This window comes from Thamnophis sirtalis, unplaced genomic scaffold, assembly GCF_051295495.1.
Source record: "Thamnophis sirtalis isolate CommonGarterSnake01/CBP01778 unplaced genomic scaffold, rThaSir2_p1.2 scaffold_7, whole genome shotgun sequence".
NCBI lineage: Eukaryota > Metazoa > Chordata > Lepidosauria > Squamata > Natricidae > Thamnophis > Thamnophis sirtalis.
In genome coordinates this window covers 63247275-63270474 of record NW_028261387.1, presented here as the reverse complement: position 1 = coordinate 63270474, position 23200 = coordinate 63247275, and the positions used below count along the sequence as shown (strand labels likewise).

The 23200-nt window shown below is 41.5% G+C and overlaps 2 protein-coding genes and 1 long non-coding RNA gene across 3 annotated transcripts in view; 2 read left to right on the top strand and 1 right to left on the bottom strand.

Annotated features, from left to right (window-relative positions):
• Positions 1 to 4109, top strand: part of LOC148044690 (uncharacterized) — a 67272-nt gene extending 63163 nt beyond the window's left edge. Inside the window, exon 5 of the mRNA XM_087720267.1 lies at positions 3407 to 4109. Within this exon, the coding sequence (XP_087576393.1) occupies positions 3407 to 3700 (294 nt within the window). The 3' untranslated portion in view covers positions 3701 to 4109. The remainder of the gene's footprint in view (positions 1 to 3406) is intronic.
• A 3914-nt stretch (positions 4110 to 8023) lies between these two features.
• On the bottom strand, positions 8024 to 10258 carry LOC148044689 (uncharacterized). The gene is made up of 3 exons (XR_015697405.1): positions 10231 to 10258; positions 8673 to 8769; positions 8024 to 8076 (listed from the first exon to the last, which is right to left on the bottom strand). It is a non-coding gene; the product is annotated as an uncharacterized LOC148044689 (long non-coding RNA).
• Positions 10259 to 18943: 8685 nt separating this feature from the next.
• On the top strand, positions 18944 to 22908 carry GDF5 (growth differentiation factor 5). Its single transcript, XM_014059299.2, has 2 exons — positions 18944 to 19589; positions 20682 to 22908. The coding sequence occupies exons 1-2, from the start codon at positions 18959 to 18961 to the stop codon at positions 21542 to 21544; spliced, it is 1494 nt and encodes a 497-aa protein (XP_013914774.2). The 5' UTR covers positions 18944 to 18958; the 3' UTR covers positions 21545 to 22908.
• The last annotated feature ends 292 nt before the right edge of the window (positions 22909 to 23200 follow it).

Below are 23200 nucleotides of genomic sequence, written 5' to 3'. Positions count from 1 at the left end.
GCAAAAGTAGACGCAGAACTGGACAAACTTATTGAGCAAGGGGTACTCGAGCCCGTAGATCACGCCCGTTGGGAAACCCCCATAGTCCTTCCGGTCAAACCCGACGGATCGGTGAGAATATGTGCCGACTACAAGTCGACCATCAATTTGGCCCTGCAGGCAAACCCGTATCCGGTTCCCGTAGTGCAGCACCTACTCCACTCCTTAGGACAGGGCCGCATTTTCGCCAAGCTAGACATGGCACAGGCCTACCAGCAGCTTCCCGTAGACGACGATGCGGCTACAGCCCAGACCATCGTCACCCACCGTGGGGCCTTCCGTTGCCGCCGCCTACAATTCGGCGTCTCGGTTGCCCCTGGGATTTTCCAGAGCCTCATGGAGCGGTTGCTCCATGGGCTCCCAGGCGTCGTTCCTTACTTCGACGACGTCCTGGTCGCAGCCCCCAGCCACTCGGAACTCCTGAAAACACTGCGGGAGGTCCTCACACGTTTTAGGGAGGCAGGACTGAAATTAAAGCGCAGCAAATGCGAAATTGCTGTTCCCAAAGTTGAGTTCTTGGGGTTCCTCATTGATGCCCAAGGCATCCACCCCACTCCTTCCAAAGTTGCCGCCATCAAAAACGCACCCGCACCCACCTCTAGGGCGGAATTACAGGCGTTCTTGGGGCTTCTAAACTTCTACGCCCCTTTTATCCCCCACAAGGCGTCACTAGCTGAGCCGCTACACCGACTACTTGACCGGTCAGCGGCCTGGAAATGGGGTAGCCGTGAAGCGCACGCGTTCGCGGCTATAAAAGATATTTTAACTTCATCGGCAGTCCTAATCCAGTACAGCGATAGGATGCCTCTAATTCTGACTTGCGACGCCTCCCCCTATGGCGTTGGGGCGGTCCTGAGCCACGTCCTCCCGAACGGCTCAGAAGCCCCCATAGCTTTCTATTCCCGGACACTCTCCTCCACGGAGCGGAACTACAGCCAAATCGATAAAGAGGCCCTGGCTGCAGTCTCCGGCATTAAGCGGTTCCATGACTACCTCTACGGTAGGAATTTCACCCTGGTCACGGATCACAAGCCCCTCTTGGGGCTACTGGCGGGCGACAAGCCAACTCCCCCCATTTTGTCCCCCCGCATGACTAGATGGACGGAGTTTCTAACAGCGTATTCGTATACGCTGTTATACCGTCCGGGCAAACAGCTAGGGCACGCAGACGCTCTAAGCCGTTGCCCTCTGCCAGAGACGGACACAGCCCACGTGCCCGCGCTCTCTGTTCTGTCCATCGCCGAATCCGACCTCCCTGTCTCGGCCGCGGACGTCGCAGCCTGCACAAAGGCTGACCCCGTCCTATCTCAGGTTGCTTCATGGGTTTTGAGGGGGTGGCCCACGGAAAAGGTAGCGGAAGAATTCCGTCCATTCAAAATGCGACAAGCCGAACTCGCCCTTCATGGGGGGTGTCTTGTCTGGGGGGATAGGGTAGTGATCCCCACAGCCCTGCGGGCACGAATCCTGCCTGCACTCCATAAAAACCACCCAGGCATAGCACGAATGAAAGCGTTAGCCCGTAGCTATGTGTGGTGGCCCTTGTTAGATTCCGAAATCGCAGATTATGTAGGCCGATGTAGAATATGCCAAAATTCCAGGCCGAATCCCCCCACAGCCGCCCCTCGCGAGTGGGAAATCCCTAGAGGCCCATGGTCCCGTTTACATATTGATTTCGCCGGTCCCTTCCACGGCCGAAACTTTATGATAGTGGTAGATGCTTACTCTAAGTGGGTGGAGCTGGTGATCATGACCTCCACCACAGCGGAGAGTACAGTGAGGGCCCTCCGTAAGATGTTCGCTACCCATGGGTTACCGGATGTGATAGTTTCCGATAATGGGCCCCAGTTTACCTCCACCACGTTCCAAGAATTCCTGGCCGAGCAAGGAATCAGACACGCGGCCACAGCCCCCTATCACCCAGCTAGCAATGGCCGGGCGGAGCGCGCAGTTCGCTCAGCGAAAGAAGCCTTGGGCCGCATGGGCCAGGGCGACTGGCAAGAAAGAGTGGCGGCTTACCTCTTGAGCCAACACTCCATACCCTGCCCAACGACGAATAAAAGTCCCGCAGAGCTCTTGATGGGTAGGAGATTGCGAACCTCCCTAGACAGGCTCCATCCACTCTACGCAGGGGATCTGCCGAGCAACCTGGGGGCCCTCCCTTCCCACGCGTTTAAGTTAGGGGATCCGGTATGGGCCCGCTCCTTTTCCGGGGATCCACGGTGGGTTCCCGCAACCATCACAGCTCTGACCGGCCCCTGTTCCTTCAGGGTCGGCCTGGCCGACGGAGCACAATGGAGGCGCCACGTGGACCAATTAAGGCGTCGCCTTCCCGCGGAAACAGACGGCCCGAGCCCTGCGCACACCCGCTCACACCAGGAGCCAACATCGTTGATTTTTTCCCCATCGGACCGTTTCCACCCGGGGAACGAGAGGCAAGCCGATGCGAACTTTCCGGACAGGCACGCCTCAACCGGCTACTCTTTTCCTCGAAGCCCTTATCGAGACTCTGAACCTACACCCCAACCAGACTGCACGGGACCGCAACCGGACACTCCGGTTGCCACGGAAACGCCACCCCAGACAGTTGGACATTGGACAGGGGACCCGGGGCCAGCTCTCTCCCGCGGGCCCGAACCACAGGTTCACCGCCCTACCACGGACACGCCTCCGCCAGCGGGTTCCCCCCCGTCAACGACCGCCGGGGAGCCACGAAGGTCAGGGCGAGAACGCCACCGCCCCGCCTACCTACAAGACTATGTTTGCCCTTCCCAAAAGAACTCTTTGACTGGGGGGGGAGGGGTGTTGAATACTAGCGCGGGAAAACTAGCGCGCGAACAAAGGACTCCTTCCTGATTGGTTCCCGGGCGGAGCCGGTTCAATCCTCGCCCTGATTGGCCGAGCTACTCGACGCCCCATTGGCTCCTCGTTCAAACCCGGGGGTATAAATGTAGGGCGCGAAACACGCCACGTTGAATCGCAGTTTACTATGAGCTGAATAAAGTCACTTTCCTCTTAACTCTTGTCGCGCCCTTCCCTTCGCTCCAAGATACAAAAATATTGTACCCTCTAAGCGGTTTACAGAGTCAGCATATTACTCCCAACAATCTGGGTCCTCATTTTACCCACCTCGGAAGGATGGAAAGCTGAGTCAACTTTGAGCCGGTGAGAATTGAACTCCTAGAGTGAGCAGTGTATTAGTTTGCATTCCATTCTAATCACTGCACCACCACGGCTTAGATATGTTAAATAATAAATCTTAACAGTTATACTTTATATAAGATACTGTTCCTTGAGTTGAAAACTAGAAATTAAGTTCTTCAGAGAGAAATAATTCATTAGTCTTTGATGTCATTTGTTCTTGTTTTAGGTGGTTGTTCTACAATCACAGCTATCACTGGAACAGAAGCAGAAGCAGAATTATATCATCAGCTGTACTAAAACAAATCAGGAGCTTTCAGATTTGCATCAAGAGCTTGTAAACTCTTTAGCTGTTGTGGCTAGAAAACCTGAGGCAACTGTTTTGGAATCAGAGACTCGCGGGCTTGATGAAACCTTGAATAATAATTTCACATTTGGAACTGTAGGCTCAAACAGGGTCTTATCTGGAAAACATCTACCAAGCTCAACACCCAAAAGTGTTCATCAGAAGCCCACAAGGTAGCATAAAAGTGGCAAAAGCAAGAAATTACAGAGGCTCCAGCACAAGCAGAGTTTAAGAAATGAAGAGTCTATGAGAACAAATAAACCAACTGAAAAAACAAAAACTACAAGAAACTACTTTTGGTATGCTGGGACAACTCAAAATATTCTTTAAGAGGCAACAAGAAGAAATTTAGTCCCTGAAAGAGCAAAATGAAAAGAATACAGAAGAGAATGTAAGGCTAATAAAAGGATTGCAAGCAGAACTCCAACAAGCAAAACAAGCTTTAATGAATCATATGATAGCTATTCTAAAACAGACAGAGAGTGGTGAGATACAAGAGTCGTTTTTCAGCCGTCCATGTCAGCTGTCCCTCTCTTTTCAAAGCCTGCATGACATAGAAATGATGCAGTACAAAATAAAAATATAAAGGTCCGGATATATATAAAAAAATAGGAGGCAGTCTGACAGCCACAAATGAGGGCAATTTTGTCTCATGGATGGGACATGATTTTTTTCTGAAGAAACCTTAACATGTTGCTATTGTAAATTTCAGAATCTTAAGCAATTAACTGCTTAAGGTAGAAATTTCTACCAGTTGCATCAAATGAAATACCAAAGCTAGATGTCCTGGGAGGGAGTTAATGGGCCTGAGCCCCTGGAGATTCAAGGAGTCCCTGTAACACCCTCCTGCCGAAGGCTGCTTCTGCAGAGGCATAAGCGTCTAGCCGATAATGCCTAATGAAATGCAAGGGAGAAGACCAGGCGGGAGCCCTGCAAATCTCCTCTATGGGTGCCTGGGTGGACCAGGCTGCTGAGGTGGCCGCACTTCTGGTGGAGTGCGCTGTGATGCCCTCTGGGTCTTGAAGTCCCCTTGCCCCGTAGGCCTGAGAGATGGCCACTCTAATCCACCTGCTAATGGTGGCCGTGGAAACCCTGGCACCTTGGGTGGGTGGCTGATAAGATATGAAGAGGGCTTCCGAACGCCTAAAGGGAGCTGTGCGCTTCAGGTAAATGCGCAAGGCCCTATTGACGTCCAATGTGTGCCAAGATTTTTCTCTATCCCTGGAGGGTTGCGGACAGAAATCCATCAGAATTATCTCTAGGGCCCTGTGGAATGGGGAATGAATGCGGGGGTCCAGCCTGAGGATGGACCCGGTTCTCTAAAAAGGTGCAGAGATCCGCTCTGCTGGAGAGAGCGTTGATCTCAGATACTCTCCTGGCTGAGGTGATGGCAACGAGGAAGACGACCTTAAGGGTCAGAAACTGAAGGGAAACCTCCCTCAAGGGTTCAAATGGTGCTTCCATCAAGGCCTGGAGAACCGTGGGTAGGTCCCAGGTGGGGACCACTGGGGGTTTCAGATTCACCGCTCCCTTGAGGAAGCGCCTTAGGACCGGATGTTGGGATAAGGGGGGGCATTCACTCCCCCCAGGACTGTGGAGAGGGCGGAGACCTGTCTTCTAAGGGTGCTAGGGGCCAAACCCTTCTCTAGTCCTTCCTGGAGGAAGTCCAGAACCTGCGGTACAGAGGCTGAAGCTGGGCAGAGATCCTGGAACCAGTCAGCAAAGGCAACCCAGGAGGCGTTGTAAATACGAGTGGTGGACTGTCTCCTGGACGCCTCCACGGTCTTAATGACCTTCTCGGAAAAATGTGCCTCCCTCAGCTGCTCCCACTCAATCGCCAGACTGTCAGATGAAGCCACTCCGGATCCGGATGCTCCAGGGACCCCTGGTGTAAGGACACCTCCCCTGCTGGGATCCTCCAGTGGGGGGCTGAGGACAGTTCCACTAGGTCTGCTAGGCAGGGATAGCTTGGCCAAAAGGGAGCCACTAGGATGACCTCCGCTCCCTCTGACACCACCCTCCTCAGAACCCCGGGAATGAGAGGAAGGGGGGGAAAGGTGTAGAGAAGACCTGGTGGCCATCTGCATCGAAGGGCGTCCGTGTCCATAGCTCCCCTGGCCGGGAACCTCGATATGAATCTCGGCAGCTGGGCGTTCTCTGGGGTTGCAAAGAGATCCACCATCGGGTGTCCGAACCTCTCGCAGATCTGTAGGAAGATTGAGGGATGAAGCTGCCACTCCCCATTGTCGATCATCTCTCTGCTGAGCAAATCTGCTTGCTGGCTCTCTGTCCCGGAGATGTGCTCCACTCTGATGGACTGGAGATGTCTCTCTGCCCAGTTCCCCAGTCGCAGGGCCTCGTCGCGAAGGGTCTTGGAATGGGTGCCGCCCTGTCTGTTCACATGGCTGCCACGTCTGTCAGGACGAGGACATAATGTCCGGTCACCGTGCTCTTGAAGTTACGAAGGGCCAGGGTGAATGGCCCTGAGCTCCAACCAGTTTATGTTGTTGCGCAGGTCTGTTGGAGTCCAGCGGCCCTGGGCAATCTGGGTCTCCAGGTGAGCTCCCCAGCCGAACAGGCTTGCGTTCGTGGTGAGAACCTTTCTTGCTGGTTCCTTGAAGAGGCATCCCTTGTTCAATGCTGGGGACAGCCACCAACGGAGCGAGAGCAGCACCTGGGTTGACACTCGAACCTTGAAACTGGCGTCGCTCGTCCCAGCTCTCTGGTATGGGAGTAGGAACCACTGGAGCTCCCTGGCGTGCAGTCGGGCCACGGCACGATCCCTATGCAAGAGATGAATTTCCCCAGGAGCCTGGAAAGAAGAACTACAGGGACAGAGTGTAATTTGCGAACCTCATGAACCAGTTGTATAATGCCGTCCTTTCGATCTTGGGAAAGGAAGACCTCCCCAGCTACTGAATCTATAATGGATCCTAGGTGCTGGAGTCTGGTGGATGGGACCAGGTGACTCTTCTCCAAGTTGATGAAGAATCCCAGGGCCCTGAGGGTGTCGATGGTGGTCCCCAGGTCGTGCTTGGCAGATTCTGGGGACCTGGCTAAGACGAGGATGTCGTCTAAGTAACAGAACAGACAGACTGGGAAGGAGCGCAGGTGGCCTGCGGCTGCAGCCAGCACCTTGGTGAAGGTCCTGGAGGCTGAGGCCAGCCCAAAGGGAAGGGCCCTATATTGGAAGTGGTTGCCCTCGTGGGAAAGCCTAAGGAATTTGCGTTGTTCCAGGGCGGTTCTGATGTGAAGATAGGCCTCTATGAGATCGATGGAGGCCAGGAAATCGCCCGGTCGGATGCCCTCTAAGATGGATTTTTAGGAGGCCATCTTAAACTTACGGTAGACCACCCTGGAATTGAGTAGTTTAAGATCCAGGATGGCTCTCCACCCCACTGAACTCTTGGGGACTAGGAATAGGTTCGAGTAGAACCCGGAGCCCTTCTCCCCCTCTGGGACACTCAATGGCCCTGATCTCTAACAGGTGTTTGATGGCCTTGGCCTTAAGGGCCCGTTTGGTTGGATCTGTGGAGGAGGTGAAGGTGCGGAACCTACTAGGGGGTAGTGAGCGAAACTCCAACTGCAGCCCGAATAGTATTCACCCCGGAATACTATGTTCTTCAGCAGGTTTTGAGATGCAATGGTGGAGGGAGGTATAAGCAGTCAGCTAATACAGGGAAGTAGCTATCTTTTGGAGGGCAATATTACTTTGATTTGATTTGACGTAAAACTGTGTGGGGTTTTTTTGGTCATTAAGAACCCCTATAGCCTGAGATGACAACAAACATTATTGTAAATCAGTAAGTCTTTTGCATAATGCTTTTCTATATTTTGTAAATTGGGGCCTCTAATGTAATGCCTGCTGTATAATAAATGTATTTTTGTGATTGGCCACACTCATCACAGTGGTTATGTTATGAGTGGACAAAGGCCAGCCATACACTACAAAGTATAATGTTTCCCCCGAAAATATGATATGAAAATCTTATTTACTTTTGATCCCACAAATAAGCGCTTGGCCGTATTTTGGGGGAGGTCTTATTATTTTTGAGGTGCAGGAGGTGGTGAGTATGGTCACCTCATGGCTGCTGCTGTGTTGCAATATTTTGGGGGAGGGTTTATTTTCAGGAGGAGGGCTTATTTTAGTGCATGCACTCAAAAGCCCGATTGGGCTTACAGTATTATCCGGGGAGGTCTTATTTTGGGGAAAACAGGGTATGCTCTTCAATATCCAAATGTGTACCTCTAGGCAAAAGAATGTGATATTTAATTTATATTTTTAAAAGTAACAGAATCATGAAAAGCTAGCCAAATTATATTACCTGGGTAATTTCTGTCAATACATGTTGCAGAAAAAGACTGAGTTTTCAAACTGAGCATGCAGAGGCAAAGGGAGGCGTGGTCAACAGAAAAACATCACTCAGTCCAAGGGCAGATAGGCTGTGTTAAACCAGCATTGGACTCTCCAAGCAGTGCACTGGAGAAAATATCTCTTCACTGATATCTTTGCTTGGTTTTGGGTCACAATCTATCTTCAAATTATTAGCCTTCTGAAAAAATAAGCATATTAGAATTAAATCACTGTTTATAGAATCTGAATCCTCACAAACATCGGAACTTAGAACATAATTTAATGGGAATACTGAATGACAACATATCAATAAAACTGCAATGGGCATATCTCACTGGCCAAAATATTTATATGAAAGCATACCAAAAGGAGTTCTATCTGTAGGCAAATCCATCAAGTATTACAAGATTCCAGAGCAGTACAGGGAAATTAGTACTTCTTAACTAGCTATTAAAAGTGATATTCAGTTTACATATTGCATACATGTTTTCAAACTCCATTAGCAAAAATAATTTTGGCTTTATACCTGCCTAACCTGTTTTCCCATTCCTATAGTATAATTATATAAACATTAGGTATTTAGTGTTGTAGCAAATAGTACATTTCTCTCCAAAACATCTTGTGCTCCAACATTTAACTTGTAAAAGCAGTTATCACTAAAATTGCATGAAGTAAGATTGCATAACTCTGAGTTTTTAATCAATGAACTGAATATTTTTTGGGTTTTGGAAAGCCTCCTAAATGATAACAAACCAAGGAACTGAGTATCTCTTCTCTAACTCCTTGACAACATACCAGAATTTCCACCATCTCTCTTAGAGCCTTCACTGTCTTCTCCTTCTCTTCATTCTGCTGATGAGACTCTTCAAGCAAAGCAGTCAACTCCAGCACTCTAAAAAGAGAACAGCAATATTTACAGACTAAGATATTTTGGCTAGCACAATTTTACCTTGTTGCTTCTAAAAGTGGCTCATTGTCCCTGAAAGCTCAAGATGAGAATAAAAATCCTGCACATATTTTTATGCATTTAGAAATCCCAGCAGAACCCCCATTTGTAAAATGGGGGAGGATCTAATTATATAATTTACATTAATCTTTTGAAAAAGCAAAACTTTACAATCTTTGTTACCATTTGCAGTTGATAAACTTTCCAAAGCCAAAGAAGGATTCCTGTATCCATTTTCTCAGTATGTTAAAGCAGAACTTTTCTGTGGACAGAATATTCCTACAGAAACTAAATGCCACCATCTGGAAACCAAGTTCCCTTTTCAATATATCACTAATTGTGATATAGTGGCCCAAGATTTTACTTACATACACACACACTTTTAATAGAGAAAACATCTCCAATCTCCAAAATTATATTACCAGTACTTTAAAATATAGCTTATGTATATATAAAGCCATGCATTTTATTTTATTTTCCCTGAATACTATTGTTCATATATCACAATTATCAGAAGATCTGCATTGTTATCAAGAGAAAATGAATAATATTGATTAGTTATTTGGGCCAATAGTAAATGCATCAAAGTATTCAAAATTTATGAAGAAAGATAGTGTATTCCCCTTATGGAAGCTTAGTTTTGCCATACATCAGTATGAATACATCTCTTGATCATTCAAATTAGGCAGATTTTCCTTGTACAACATAATCCAGCACTGATTTATTGCACTGGGTTTCTCTTTGTTGAAAATAATGAAAACAAAATAATCCAAATTACGAAGAACAGGATAACTGTCAGCACCTCTCCATTAGATAATTAGGAAAGAAAGACCACGAGACTCCATGTGTGGAAATCAAGTGTACTTTTACTAATTATAAATTATTAAAGGCATAGCGAAGCGAAATCTGAATATTTAGGCGCGAAAGCGATTGATATATAGACTAGCCCATTCCCCTCCCCTTGGCATCACAGTTACAGTCCAATCATAATTGTCTCAAGTGTCAGGTGTGAGATAACTTCAAAAGGCATCACGAAGATGGAATGTCGGTGCCTTTAGTCCTGGCGGGAATCTCCCACGCATGCGTAGTCCGACCAGCAGCTGAACTCCAGAACCTTCCTCCAGCACAATGAGTAACCCCTCCCAAATACCATGCCCTCCCTCCCTGTTTCATGGCAGCCGAAGCAACAGCAAAGCAGAGGCTGACAATAACCCTAGTAAACCCATATTCTATTAACACTATCTTTCCAATTTTCCCTACTAATTAAATTCTTAGTTGGTATAATTAATTCTTACTATTAACAAAAATGTCTTCCTTGATAAAGTCACGACACTAACAGTCAGTATAATTTGAATAAAGAATTACAACCCGTGAGAGCAATTAGCAGACCTTTTAAATAGAACTTACCTGCTCTGAAGATCTTCCTCTGAAAAATCTTTGACCTGTAATGTTACTTTTTTTTTTTTTTTTTGCTTGCTGGTGTTTTTCTTTCTCCACATCTATTTTCGTTCCTGCAGCTGGCATCTTAGGACTGACTGTTCCAAATTTTTGGTTTCCCAATACTGTGCATCCGAGCTCACATGGAAACAATTGATCAATACAGAGCCGTAAAGCCTCACTTGGTCAGCTTTTATTTCAGATCCCTGAAGTAAAAATAAATAATATTAAATTCTACCAATCTATAGATAGTGGAACTCAACCACTAGTAAACCAAATGTCTTCAGAGGAGAGATGGAGTAGGTAAGAATTTTCCTTCCTATACAGCAGTGAAAGAAACATCATAATTCTTTCACTGATATATAGAAAAAGGATATTTCCACATACAATTTAATTGTATACAATTTTATCTGAAATCATTCCTTTTCATCTGTCGGTTGCGGTCTTCATTTCCAAAAAATGCCGACGTAATGTCACCACTTGCCGCCAAATGCCAAGGATACGATCATGTTCAGATTGCCTATAGTGTTCAAACAGCTAGAAACAAGAAAATTACAAGTGGCAACACTTGTGATAAACATGTTTTATCCCACCACAGTAATTTGGAATATACTTTTTCAAAGAAAAAATCTTTTAAATCTTACACCCTTAAACTTTATCCTTACTATTCCTTTTCTTTAATATGAATCAACTTTCAAAATATGGCTATCAGTTGATCAATTATTAAAAACGGAAAGCATTTGGTTCCCATCTCCCAAAGATCTAGTGTTTCCTGCAGCTCTATGGTACTTGGTCATTTTTTCTTATAAAATGAGGTAAAAGGGGCGCGGGGGGGGGGTCCGTTTTCTTGCTTTAAAGTTTTAATATCTTCAATGAAAGTACTGAGACAGAGAGAGATAGGTTAGACAGGGTGTCTTTTGTCTTGCCCCGGTTAGGATTTCTTAAGCAAATCCACTGGGCTTTCAACATGAAGCCAGAAAATTGGGACTTTTTAAAAACGGCCCGGGACACGGGACAAATTGTTATAAAGCGTGAAAAGTACAAAAAGAGAAGTTCCTATAATGTCTTAAGCTGTCAGCTGTTTTACCTCTGTTCTACCTGACACCCACGCCTGGCTTCCTGTGCCCCTCCTTTACAGGTCTTGCCACACTGTTCCAGCACTATTTTTAATACTTATGAGGAAGTCAGAAGTCAAAGTTGGAAGCTAAAAGTCAAAGTTGGAACTCCAGGGCACCAGAATGAAATGTCACGCTAATATAAATTTATAAGGTCCATTCTATTAAGACCACCTAACCTGGCCAGCCACTGGTGGGTTTACCTGTGCCCCCCCTTCCTGCATCATTCCCCCCTTTTGAAACTGCACCCAATCCTAAGATTACTGTGTAGGTAATACATGGCAGGTTCCTCTCCATTGAGCATGAGCTCAACTTATTTATCCGAGCGTCCTTCTTCTGAGCGTCCCACCAGGGCCAGGACCTTTGCAGTGGCCCGTTCCTCTACGAAGAGGAATACAGAGTTTGTGATAGTGCGGACAAAGATTGGCATAATGCAGGGGTTGATTACACAGCCTGCTGCAATCAGGCCAATCAAGGCAACAATGACCTGCAATTCTGGCAATTTTGGGAACCAGGAGTTAAAAGTAGAGGTTAAATCAAATCCTTTTTATTCCTGCCCTGGGAAATGAGTGAGTTGCCGCCTTTCTGTGGTGAGCTGCTTAATGACACTTCCAGTCTCATCAATTTGAAGGCAGCAATTAAACAAGTTGAACTTCCCACAGATCCCTCCTTCCCTTGCGTGGAGGTAATCAAGAGCCAATCGATTTTGGTACACTGCAGTACGGAGTTTGTCAATGGCAGTGGAGAGGATATTCAAAGATTTATCAATCCTCTCCCCAGCCAAGTCCAATACTGCCTGCAGGCGCATGATCCGGTTGATCATGTAGATTGGGGTGCGGTAACCCCAAGACCCATCCTCTGCCCAAGTGGCCCTCCCATAGGTGCATATAATTCTCTCTGAGCTCCACATGTCGGATTTCTCGTATTCATCCAGTTCCTTACAGAGAAAGTTACAGAAGGCTGTGTCAGCCTCCCTCCTCTGACGTGTGGGGCCCACTGAGTCATACACCGGGACCCCTAGCACCTGTCGTGATTGGATGGGCAACAGAAAGAACAAAGGTTTTATCCATCCAAGAACACAGGATCCTGACCAATCCTCAGGGAGGACTTCGTAGGCCAATGTGCCACGAATCCAATACATATTCTCCAGGGCTTCCCAAGTGCCAGTTGGGGTCTGTGGCTCTTTCCCATTTTGTCCTTCTGTGGACCCTGCAGGCATTGAGTGCATTCCAATGGGGAGGGGCTAATGGCCACCCGTGTGGCCCTTGGTTCCCATGGGGCTCCCTTTTCCTTCCCTTGTGGGCCACCCCTCCCACCCTCCTGAGGGGTCCGTGTGGGACGGGGGTCCCTACCCTGTTGTAGGAGTGGCTCCAGAACCACTATTCCCTTTCCCTTATAGCTGTTATGTTGAGGGTCTTGTCAAGTGTCCCCACATGGCATTGATATGATTCCAAGTAGTTGGATTGGGTTATCCAGACCTCCAGGCAACTGGCTTTAGCACTATTGTTGCGTGTTATGCCTATGCACCAGTATTTACTTAGGTCTTGTGCATTCATGCTTGACAGATTCTCATCCTCTGACCACCATTGTAGAAATCACCAATTCCCTACATCATCAATGAGCTGGCAAGTTATCTCCACCATTATGGGAATCTGGTCATAAGTTATGTCATATTTCATTTTCAGGCTGAAATCACGGGGGGGGGGTTTACCTGTGCACCCCCTCCTGCATCAGAAGGACAGATACTAAAGCTGAAGCTCAAATACTTTGGCCATCAAAATGAGAGGAGAGGACTCATAGGAAAAAATCCTGATGCTGACAAAAATTGGAGGCAGAAGGAGAAAGGGAGAGGATGAGATAGATAGATAGTGTCATTGACACAACGAATATGAATTTGGGAAATTCTGAAATATAGTGGAGGAAGATTGCAAAATCCCTCCCTAGAATTTCTTGCAAAAGAGTGTCTGCAAATTATAACAACCATTGCATCTTTCACCTCAAAACCAACATGTTTTATGGATTTCACCTTTTGTAATATCTATAAATTTACAAGCACTTCATCCCAGATAAGACACAGAAGTAGGTGATAAATATTTGTGTCAATTTTCTTAACTGTTTTATATGTATTGAGGGATTTTTTAATATATCTTTCTTTGGGCATATTCTATTGCCTGCTAAAAATATCTCTATATTGTAGCAGCTATACACCATACAAATAAGTTCCAAATTCAGAAGTCCAGATATGAGATGGTGCATATAATTAATAGTACTCCATGGATTATTTTAATTATGATTCTAAATTAGTGGATTTGCTGCTCTCCATTTCAATATCTGTAGGTATCAGCTGTACTCTCTTTTTTAAATGGCTCTCACTTGAGACTCACATTGTAAACTGGTTTCCTTTAATAAATAAAATCCATTTTCTTGTACATTATTTCTGTTGTCCTGGAACTTTTTCAGTTTCATTTAAATTTAAACTTGTAAGAATAGAGTAGAAAACAGTACTGATTTCTGAAGGAAAATTACATGGAACTGAGGATGCAAAAAATCTGATCAATCTTCATTTTTTGGTCTGAAAATATACAAGGTGGTTTTATGTGCTTCTGTTCTAACTAAAGGATGCACTCACAGTTGTGATTCTGTGAACTAGTTGCAGCTTGTTTCTGTACCATTCTGTGCCTTGTGCTTTCCAAGTTTCAAAGCCTTGGATTTTTGCATTTAATCACTTTCTGATTCAGATTCCTAGGCTTTCGCTTGCATTAAAACATTAATGTTGTTGATTTATAAGATCAGTAAACTGGATATTCTACTTTACAGTTATTGTAAATGCCATTTATTAGACATACAAGCCACAACAACTTCTAACAGTCATAAGTATGAACCAGTTACCAAGCATCTGAATTTTGATCACATAATCATGGGGATGCTACAAAGGTCATAAGTGTGAAAAATAGTCATATCATTTTCAGTGCCATTGTAACTTTGAACAGTCACTAAATGAACTATTGTAAATTAAGGACTACCTGTAATCTGTTTACATTAATGTAATTTAAATATTGCCATAGTAAGATTATGCCAGGATATTCTACATAGCAAGACATTCTTTAAAGCTTGCAGTCATTTTATGGCATTTTAGCTTGCTGTGGTATAATTGTAATATACATTTGAATATAGATAGTAAGCAGTCTATTCCCAGACAATGGAAGGGACAGAACTGGCCATCCTGCGTTGGAGAAACAAAAAAAACTTGCTGCTGGAAACAGTTGTTATTGGCAATCCACTTGGAAAGTATCTTATTTGGCAAGTAACTTTTTACTTGTTAAAATTTACTTGTTAAAATTTGTCACTTAGGTGTTTGACTGATTTTTTCCTGGAAACAGTATTATATAAAAGAGGCATTTGCTCTTTTCTTTGCCATTATAAACCTTGTTTTGGGAATGGGAGATTATCATAGCCCTCACTCCTATGATTGAAAAAGAAGTAAATTAATTTCTTATGAAAATAAAGTATACATACTCAGTACTTCTTTGAAGATGGTCACATAACCTTTTTTTTTAATTTGCAATATTTGGCACACAGACTTCTTTCCTGGAAAATGTATTCCCTCAAATTGAGGTAGTACTTTGGGCCCTGCTTCAAGTTTTTCTTCCTCCTTTTCTAAACTGCTGAAACACAGGGTGATTTAATTTTGAAAATATTGTTCAATTTTCAAACCGCTGAATCAGCACAAAAACTATATACTGTAGCCCATTAGTGGTTTGAAGGCTAAGATTTCTGTTTGTACAATGGTGGTTATGCTTATGCTTTCTTATGCCACTAGAAGAGTGTATTGCTATGATGAAAATTAATACTTGACATAAAATGTTTAAACATTTCTGATCAGAGTCATGAATTATTAGTTGCAGGAATAACCTCCCCATCTGCATATATTTTTTATAAAATACTTGAAGAATCAGTGATAATTAAGGTGACCAGACGTCCCGATTTCAGCAGGACGGTCACACTTTATAACAATTTGTCCCGTGTCCCGGGCCGTTTTTAAAAAGTCCCGATTTTCATGTTGAAAGCCCAGTGGATTTGCTTAAGAAATCCTAACCGGGGCAAGACAAAAGACACCCTGTCTAACCTCTCTCTCTGTGTCTCAGTACTTTCATTGAAGATATTAAAACTTTAAAGCAAGAAAACGGACCCCCCCGCGCCCCTTTTACCTCATTTTATAAGAAAAAATGACCCAGTACCATAGAGCTCCAGGAAATGCTTGGGTAGAGGGGCCACGAGTGTTACTTCCTGGTTTCCGGAGGGGAGGGGCACGGAGGTTGGAGGTCGGCGGTCGGCTCGTGTGGTAGAAAAAATGGTGGCAGAGTTTCTTTGAAAAATATTTCCCTGACTAATTTCACCATTTTAATTTGATCAGTTCTTTGTATTAACATCTACATCATTCTGGATTGACTTGTGCCTGCTGGTAAGTGAGCTGGGTTTTTTTCTTTTCTTTTTTTAATGTATTTTAAAATAATATTTTATTTATTGTGCGTAGGATTTTTTAAAATAGCTTTATTCTGTGTGTATTCTTTTTTTAAATTGTCTTAGACTATTTAAAAAAAGATTCTATCCAAAATACAAAATACCAGCTGCAGTTATTTACTTAAGAACTGTGGCAAGAAAGGTGGTATAGTGACCAAAGTTACAATGGCATTGAAAAAAGTGACTGATGACCATTTTCACACTTAGCGACCGTTGCAGCATCCTCATAGTCACGTGATCAAAATTTTGATGTTTGGCAACAGATTCGTATTTATGATGGTTTCAGTGTCCTGGGGTAATTTTAATTGCCTTTTGACAAAGTCAAATGGGGAAACCAGATTCACTTATGTTACCAACTTATCAGCTGCAGTTATTCACTTAAGAACTGTGGCAAGAAAGGTGGTATAGTGATCAAAGTTACAATGGCATTAAAAAAAGTGACAACCATTTTTCACACTTAGCGACCATTTTCACACTTAGCGACCATTGCAGCATCCTCATGGTCATGTGATCAAAATGTTGATGTTTGGCAAGAGTTACAATTTATATTTGTAAATTGTAGTTATGTTGAAATTAAAAAAAATTACAATACTATTTTTGCGTTATATGAAAAATTTTGTTGCTCCGTATAAATTTTTTAATCAAGCCCCCCCCCCCCCCCAGTCAAAGGTGTCCCTCTTTACCAATCTGAAAATCTGGTCACCTTAGTAATAATGTTTTTCTAGAAAGAAGATAATTTTCTGAAACAAACCGGAGAAATATTCTAAGTGCTTTGGATTAATAATTGGTAAGTGTGCCAATATTATAATAAATATCCAGGGGCACAGATATTCTGCACAAATGGTAGTGATGGTATTAATCATAATAGCCATGGACACGGAGAATATAGTACAAAAAGATGAAATATAGTACAAAAAAGACCACCTCCATAGTTTAATATTCCAATCAAACCACCTCATATCTTTACGTAATAAGGGAAAGGACAGTAACAAACCTGGTGATGTATCGTTTGTATCATCATACTTGCTTCTTGAAAAGAAAATTATATCAGCTGTTCTCCAAGCTTTGTTAAACACAATTGCAGTTATCATTTGGTTTAAACCAAGAAGCATGTTGCTTGGAATTATATCAATCCAGAGCCAGTGAAATTAAATCAGTGTTAAATTAAAAATGTATTTACCGGTAATTAATTATAGAAAGATACAAATGTTGCAAACTCATCCACTTACATGGATCACCTCATATCATAATAGATATCTCATATCTTTTGCAATTGTCTTTCCTGTTTTTCAATGGCATTCCATAAGAAAACGTTTCCCCACCATGATTTGTGACATCTATTCCATACTATATTCCACATCCATGTATTAACTTAAGGAGGAGGGGATTGATATGCTAACAAACACATATTTGTTCCACATGGTTTCACATCTGATGTGTTTATTGTAGTTTTGAAAGAGCGTGTATATTTTACTCAATTAGAACCTGCTGGACATAGGGTTAAAATGTATCGCTATTACTTAATTTTTGGGTATGATTCAGCAGTTAGAATAGTTTGCAAAGGTACAAGAAGTTCTATATGTCATCCTCACACATGCAAGTTACATAGCAGAATCCTCAAGATCCAATTTTTATCATATGTTTGATTAAACATTCATGATACTCTTTTTCATGCAAAATATAGTTAATGGCATGTAAAACTTGCATATTTCTACACTCTAAAAAAAAGTCCAAGTTGACATATTTTCTAAGACAGAGGTGTCAAACTCACATCGTCACAGTGTCGTCACGTGACATATTGGGACTTTTCCCCCTTTGCTAAACCAGGCGTGGGTGTGGCCAGCACATGATGCTTCCGGCCTGCAGGCTGGGAATTTGACAGCCATGATCTAAGGTGACTCATTATCAGAATTATAGAGATATGGATAGATAAAGAATTTTATTTTTAAAAAAACTGATCAGAATTTAGTTGTTGAATGTGATAACTGAGGTTATTTGGTGCTTTCACTTCATATGCTCCAAATTCCTGCAGGGGACACTGCTGCTTTAACATTGGATATTCAGGGGCTTTGCAAAGAGAAGTAGTTAAATAATGAAACCTAAAATGCAATATAAGAAAATATTTTCTTCTCAGGCATCAAGTAAGACTGTTGATAATTTCTTATTTTCTTTTGTCAGTAGGTCATAATATTTCAAAAATCCTTTTTAAGCAATAGCTTTGCTATCATGTTTGTTTTTCATTCTTTCACTCACCTGCTAATAAACCAGAGATTCTATGTTTAGAACTGTATACAATGCATATGTAATTAAAACAAACTACAAATTTATTTTGACTTGTTTTTGTAAAAGATTCTCATGATTATCTTAGGTGATGTTGTTTGATCCTAAATGAAGAGTTCATTTAAGGCTAATAATACAGAACATGTTACCACTTTTAGTTGCATATTATATATACTTTTAGTCCTACTGAGTTGTTTCACATAAAGCAGAGTATGACTCATAAAGCAAAGAAGACTTTTTAAAAGAAATATATCACACTTAAATTAGTTTAGACAGCATGACATCAGAGAGTAATTAAATAGGTTTTTGTTGGAATTCCACTTCCAATTCCTGAGTTCAAGTTTGTAAAAGATTTCTAAGCACCTGCAGGTTTCTGTGTGTGAAATATTTTCACTGGAAGGGATTCAAAACTTTTTTTAAAAAACCTTTTAACACAGAGGCAGCATTACGCCATTCTTCCTTCTTGGGGAAAAAAAATCCTCTCAGATTTAAACAAGAGTCCTTCAAGTTTTTAGTCATTTTTAAGGAAGAAAGGGAGTTGGTTAAGTTTCTCTTTTTAGGAATAAACTGCTGGCAGCAATCAGGAGACAACGAATTGAACATATTAGCATTTCCACTATGGGACTGGATACAAATATTACAAAAATTGATTTGAAGTTCTGCATATTGAAAATAAAGCTCTTTTTGCTTATTTTGCCTTTTAATCTATTTCATTTTTTATACCAAACCAGAGGAACCTTTTTAATTTTTTTATTTGGTGGCATTCAAAGGAAGACCAGAGGATGAAAATCCAGTATTTTCTTTCTATACTGCTTTTGCACTTCAGTTGGTTTTATCTGGTTTTCATTTCCTTAATATTGAATTGTGCTGAACCAAGCCAAGGTAGCCTAGGGTTGAAATTAGGATTATCTAAAGTAGATGGAAAAGAGAGGCACCCATTACCAAGGACAGGTTCTTTTAGAACAGGGAGCCATGACTATAATGCTGGCAATTCCAAACCTAGAACAAGAAGTAATATTGCTCAAGCTGGAGCTCTCTTGGCAAAGAGTGACAATTTAAAGACGACTCTGCCTAAAGCAAGGAATACAGAAAAGCATGGAGGACTTACTTCAAATAGACAACCAGGAATAAGGACGGTGACTCCAAAGGTTCAGAATTTTGGCCCTAAGGCCCCACTGAAAAAATCTGGCACAGGGAATCCACATAGTTCCTTCAAAACCAAAACAATCAAAGAACCTATTACCCAAAGGGAATCTAAAGAGGCATTCAGGCATCCTGCTGTCATACCACATGAATATATGCTTGCCTTATACCAAGCTCTTTCTGATGCAGAACAGAAAGATATAAATGGAAGTATGAAACTGGAGATGGGACTTGCCAATACAATTACAAGCTTCATAGACAAGGGACAAGGTAAGGAAACCTGTGTATTTGCAGAAAGACACAAAACTTGGCTGTTCACAGATGTTTACATCCTAAATGGATACTTTAAGAACATTTGTACTGACAGATTTTGAGATTTGTATTAATGTAAATGCTAATTTTCAGAATGTGATGTGTTTTTCTTTTCTGCATAAAACATTGCCATCACTTTATAAGATAGTCCTATATATCTGATAGAATAAGAGCTGAATAATGTGTTCCTGTTGTCTCTTTCTATTTCAGAAAAACACAGATTAGCAAAGAGGAGCTGTCTGGAGTATTTCTTATTTCTTAGAATGAAAGTAATTCAAATATAGTTTTAATTCAGATTCAATATTACAAAATAAGCAGGAGAATTAATATTTCTGCAATAAAAAGACTATAAGATCAAAGGAGGTTATCTACATTCTTCTTCAGACCCTCATAGGCAACACAGCAATCTGTGAATTTTTCTTAAATCTCATGTTGGTGGCTGATTTTTCTTCCACGAATACCCTTGAAATGAGCAGTGTGTACAACTCAGGACTTTAACTCATGATATCTATATATCTGTAAATATACTCAAAGGAGAAAGAGTTTTGTCTGAATGAAATTCCAGGTTGAATGTTTAATTCCAATATATATCATTATTATTTATGCTTAAAATTAACCACCTCTTCCTGACAAGTATCTTTGAAGGAAAACAATTACTGAAATATATCATCCACAAGCATATTATCTGTATTTTTCTAGCTTAAAATATGTCCAGCACTTAACCATATTATGCTAATATGCTTTCCATGATATATTACTACAACAAAAAGAACATCATAGGCACAAAGTTTTAATCTGAAGTTCAAGTTCAAATGTATTTTATTGGAATTTAAGTTCTAATTAGGTTACATGTAATGTATAAAGCTATTTTTTTCTCTTAAATGTTGAAGAGTTGGTCTAATATATCTCCATGCGATATGAACTGCTAACAGTGCCATAAAGCCATTTTATAATCCCAAACTCATTATGCACATGTGTTAGGAAAAATTGAAAAATAGTACACATTTCTATTCAGAAATACTTGAATCTCTCTCTGTTTTTTCTCTTTAGATGACCAAGCTCCAGTTAAAAAGCAAAAATACATTTTTGACATCAGTGCTCTAGAGAAAGATGGTTTACTGGGGGCAGAATTGCGGATTTTAAGAAAAAGAGCTGATATTTGGAAACCTCATCCTCCTGAGAAAACCTATCAAGTGAAGCTATCCAGTTGCTCTACAAGTAGGCAAGCATCCATTATCTTGGAGTCTCGAACAGTCAACGTCATAGATACAGCAAAATGGGAAGTGTTTGACATTTGGAAAGTGTTTAGGAACTTTAAAAACTTTAATAACTTGTGTTTTGAACTGGAGACTTTTGAAAAGGGGAGGCCTGTTGATTTAAGGATTGTGGGATTTAATAGAACAGGAAGGCAAGTCAAAGAAAAGGCTCTTTTTTTAGTATTTGGTAGAACAAAGAAAAGAGACTTGTTTTTCAATGAAATAAAAGCCAGATCTGGTCAAGATGACAAAACTGTTTATGAATACCTATTTAGTCAAAGAAGGAAGAGAAGGGCTCCTCTAACAACTCGACAAGGAAAGCGGTCAAACAAAAATTTGAAGGCAAAATGTAGCAGAAAACTACTCCATGTGAATTTTAAGGATATGGGTTGGGATGACTGGATAATTGCTCCTCTTGAATATGAAGCATATCATTGTGAAGGACTTTGTGAATTTCCTCTTAGGTCTCATCTAGAACCCACCAATCATGCTGTTATCCAAACATTAATGAACTCGATGGATCCAGAATCAACACCTCCCACTTGTTGTGTTCCTACAAGGCTGAGCCCTATTAGCATTTTGTTTATTGATTCTGCAAATAATGTCGTTTATAAACAATATGAAGACATGGTGGTAGAGTCATGTGGATGTAGATAACAGCACAAATGCAATTCTCTTCTTTTCTTTTAAATAAAATACAAATAGAGTACACCGAGCCTACAGAAGAGCATAATAAAATTATCCAAAGCCTTCTATCCTGACAATAGCAGGATTTTAATGTTGGCAAGTTTTTTATTACAAGGATTCTTCTGACTTGCTTTATTATGAGGAAGTTGTAATAAAGAATTAATTTTTTAAAAAAAACAGCAAACGTAGTAGCTTGGCGTCACATGTTTAAATTATTCCTAACTGTGCTAGTAATATCTACAATATTCCCAAGGCCACATCTAGAGATACTTATTACTGTCACTATAGCAACACAGATATTTGTGGGATGTACTGTATGTCCTCAAACCATTACATTAAATCATAAGTCAGATTGTTACTACCAGGGGTAGTTGTCACACTGTATCTTGAGGTCAAGTATGGGTCAAGTCTGTTTCTAAATAGACTAGATTGATAAAACAACATGAAAAATGGACTGTAGTGCCATTGCTTTTACATCCTGTAATTTGCCTTGTTTAAATATTTGCTACTCTCTAAATCAGTGCTGTCCCAATACATTTTGCTGCCTGATGTACAGTATGAAATGATGCCTCAATACTCAACAGTGCATCATTAAGACTTCAGTTTTTGCTTTGATTTATCTCCCCTGAAGCAGGTTTCTTCACTTTGCTGTAAGGCAACAGTCAGATCTTCTTTAATCACTCAAGTACACTTCAGTGACACACACATTTTTATCTGATAAACATTTTGACCCAGTAAAAACATTAGCAAATAGGGTTACAATGGACTTGTTTATTCTTTTGCACATTTTTAAAGACTCAATAATATTAAACCATTTAACAGATTAATCGTCCATGGCCTTTATTGTCCAATATATTTATCTTGTGTTTGCTTGGAAAAAAACTTATTTCGTTAATTCTATTATAACCAAACTATCTAATAGTTTAAGAAAAATTTCATATATTTAGAACTGTATATTTGTAACAATTATTTAATAGAATGCTGACTTGGTTTTAAACTGTACACATTATATGTGGAATTAGAGAACTGCAAACAAATATGTTTATTTCAGTGTATATTATTTCCATTTTATCTTTTTAAAATGTTGATCTGTTTAGTGTTTGAACACTAGTGTTTTTGTTATTTTGCTTATAAATCATGCTGCACTCTAATGCTTATAATGTTAAACTGCAATAAATTATTGGGTGTTAGATATCTAGATGACATAGTTATTATAATTTTATTAAATCTGTGTTTTGAGTGTCCTGTTTAAAACCAATGGAAGTTAACAATGCATGATTTTGTGATCTGTTTTAATCTTCTCTGGAAAACTGCAAACTATCAAATACATTCATATATACCATGATCGGTACTTTTATTGGGAAATATAAATCAGTAGTTAAGAAAATCTTACATATGTATTCTTTGGACATAAATACCATTGCATTTGACTATACACACTGTGATCATAGTCTAAATCTGTTGTATCCATGTTTCTATTAATTTCTGTAGCCTTATGCATTTTTGGTTCATATTCCATGGCTTTTTTCTAGCGGTCTCTCAATTAATCTCAAAAGAAAAGTCTTTGACTTCAATTGCTCATTAGTTTTTAAAATCACTTGAATTAATGTATTTGTTTGTAGCCTA

Excerpts from the sequence above, each read along its gene's own strand:
- GDF5 (XM_014059299.2), top strand. The coding sequence starts at position 18,959 with ATGAAAATCCAGTATTTTCTTTCTATACTGCTTTTGCACTTCAGTTGG. Across the intron at positions 19,590-20,681 it reads CTTCATAGACAAGGGACAAG|ATGACCAAGCTCCAGTTAAA; the intron begins GTAAGGAAACCT and ends TTTTCTCTTTAG.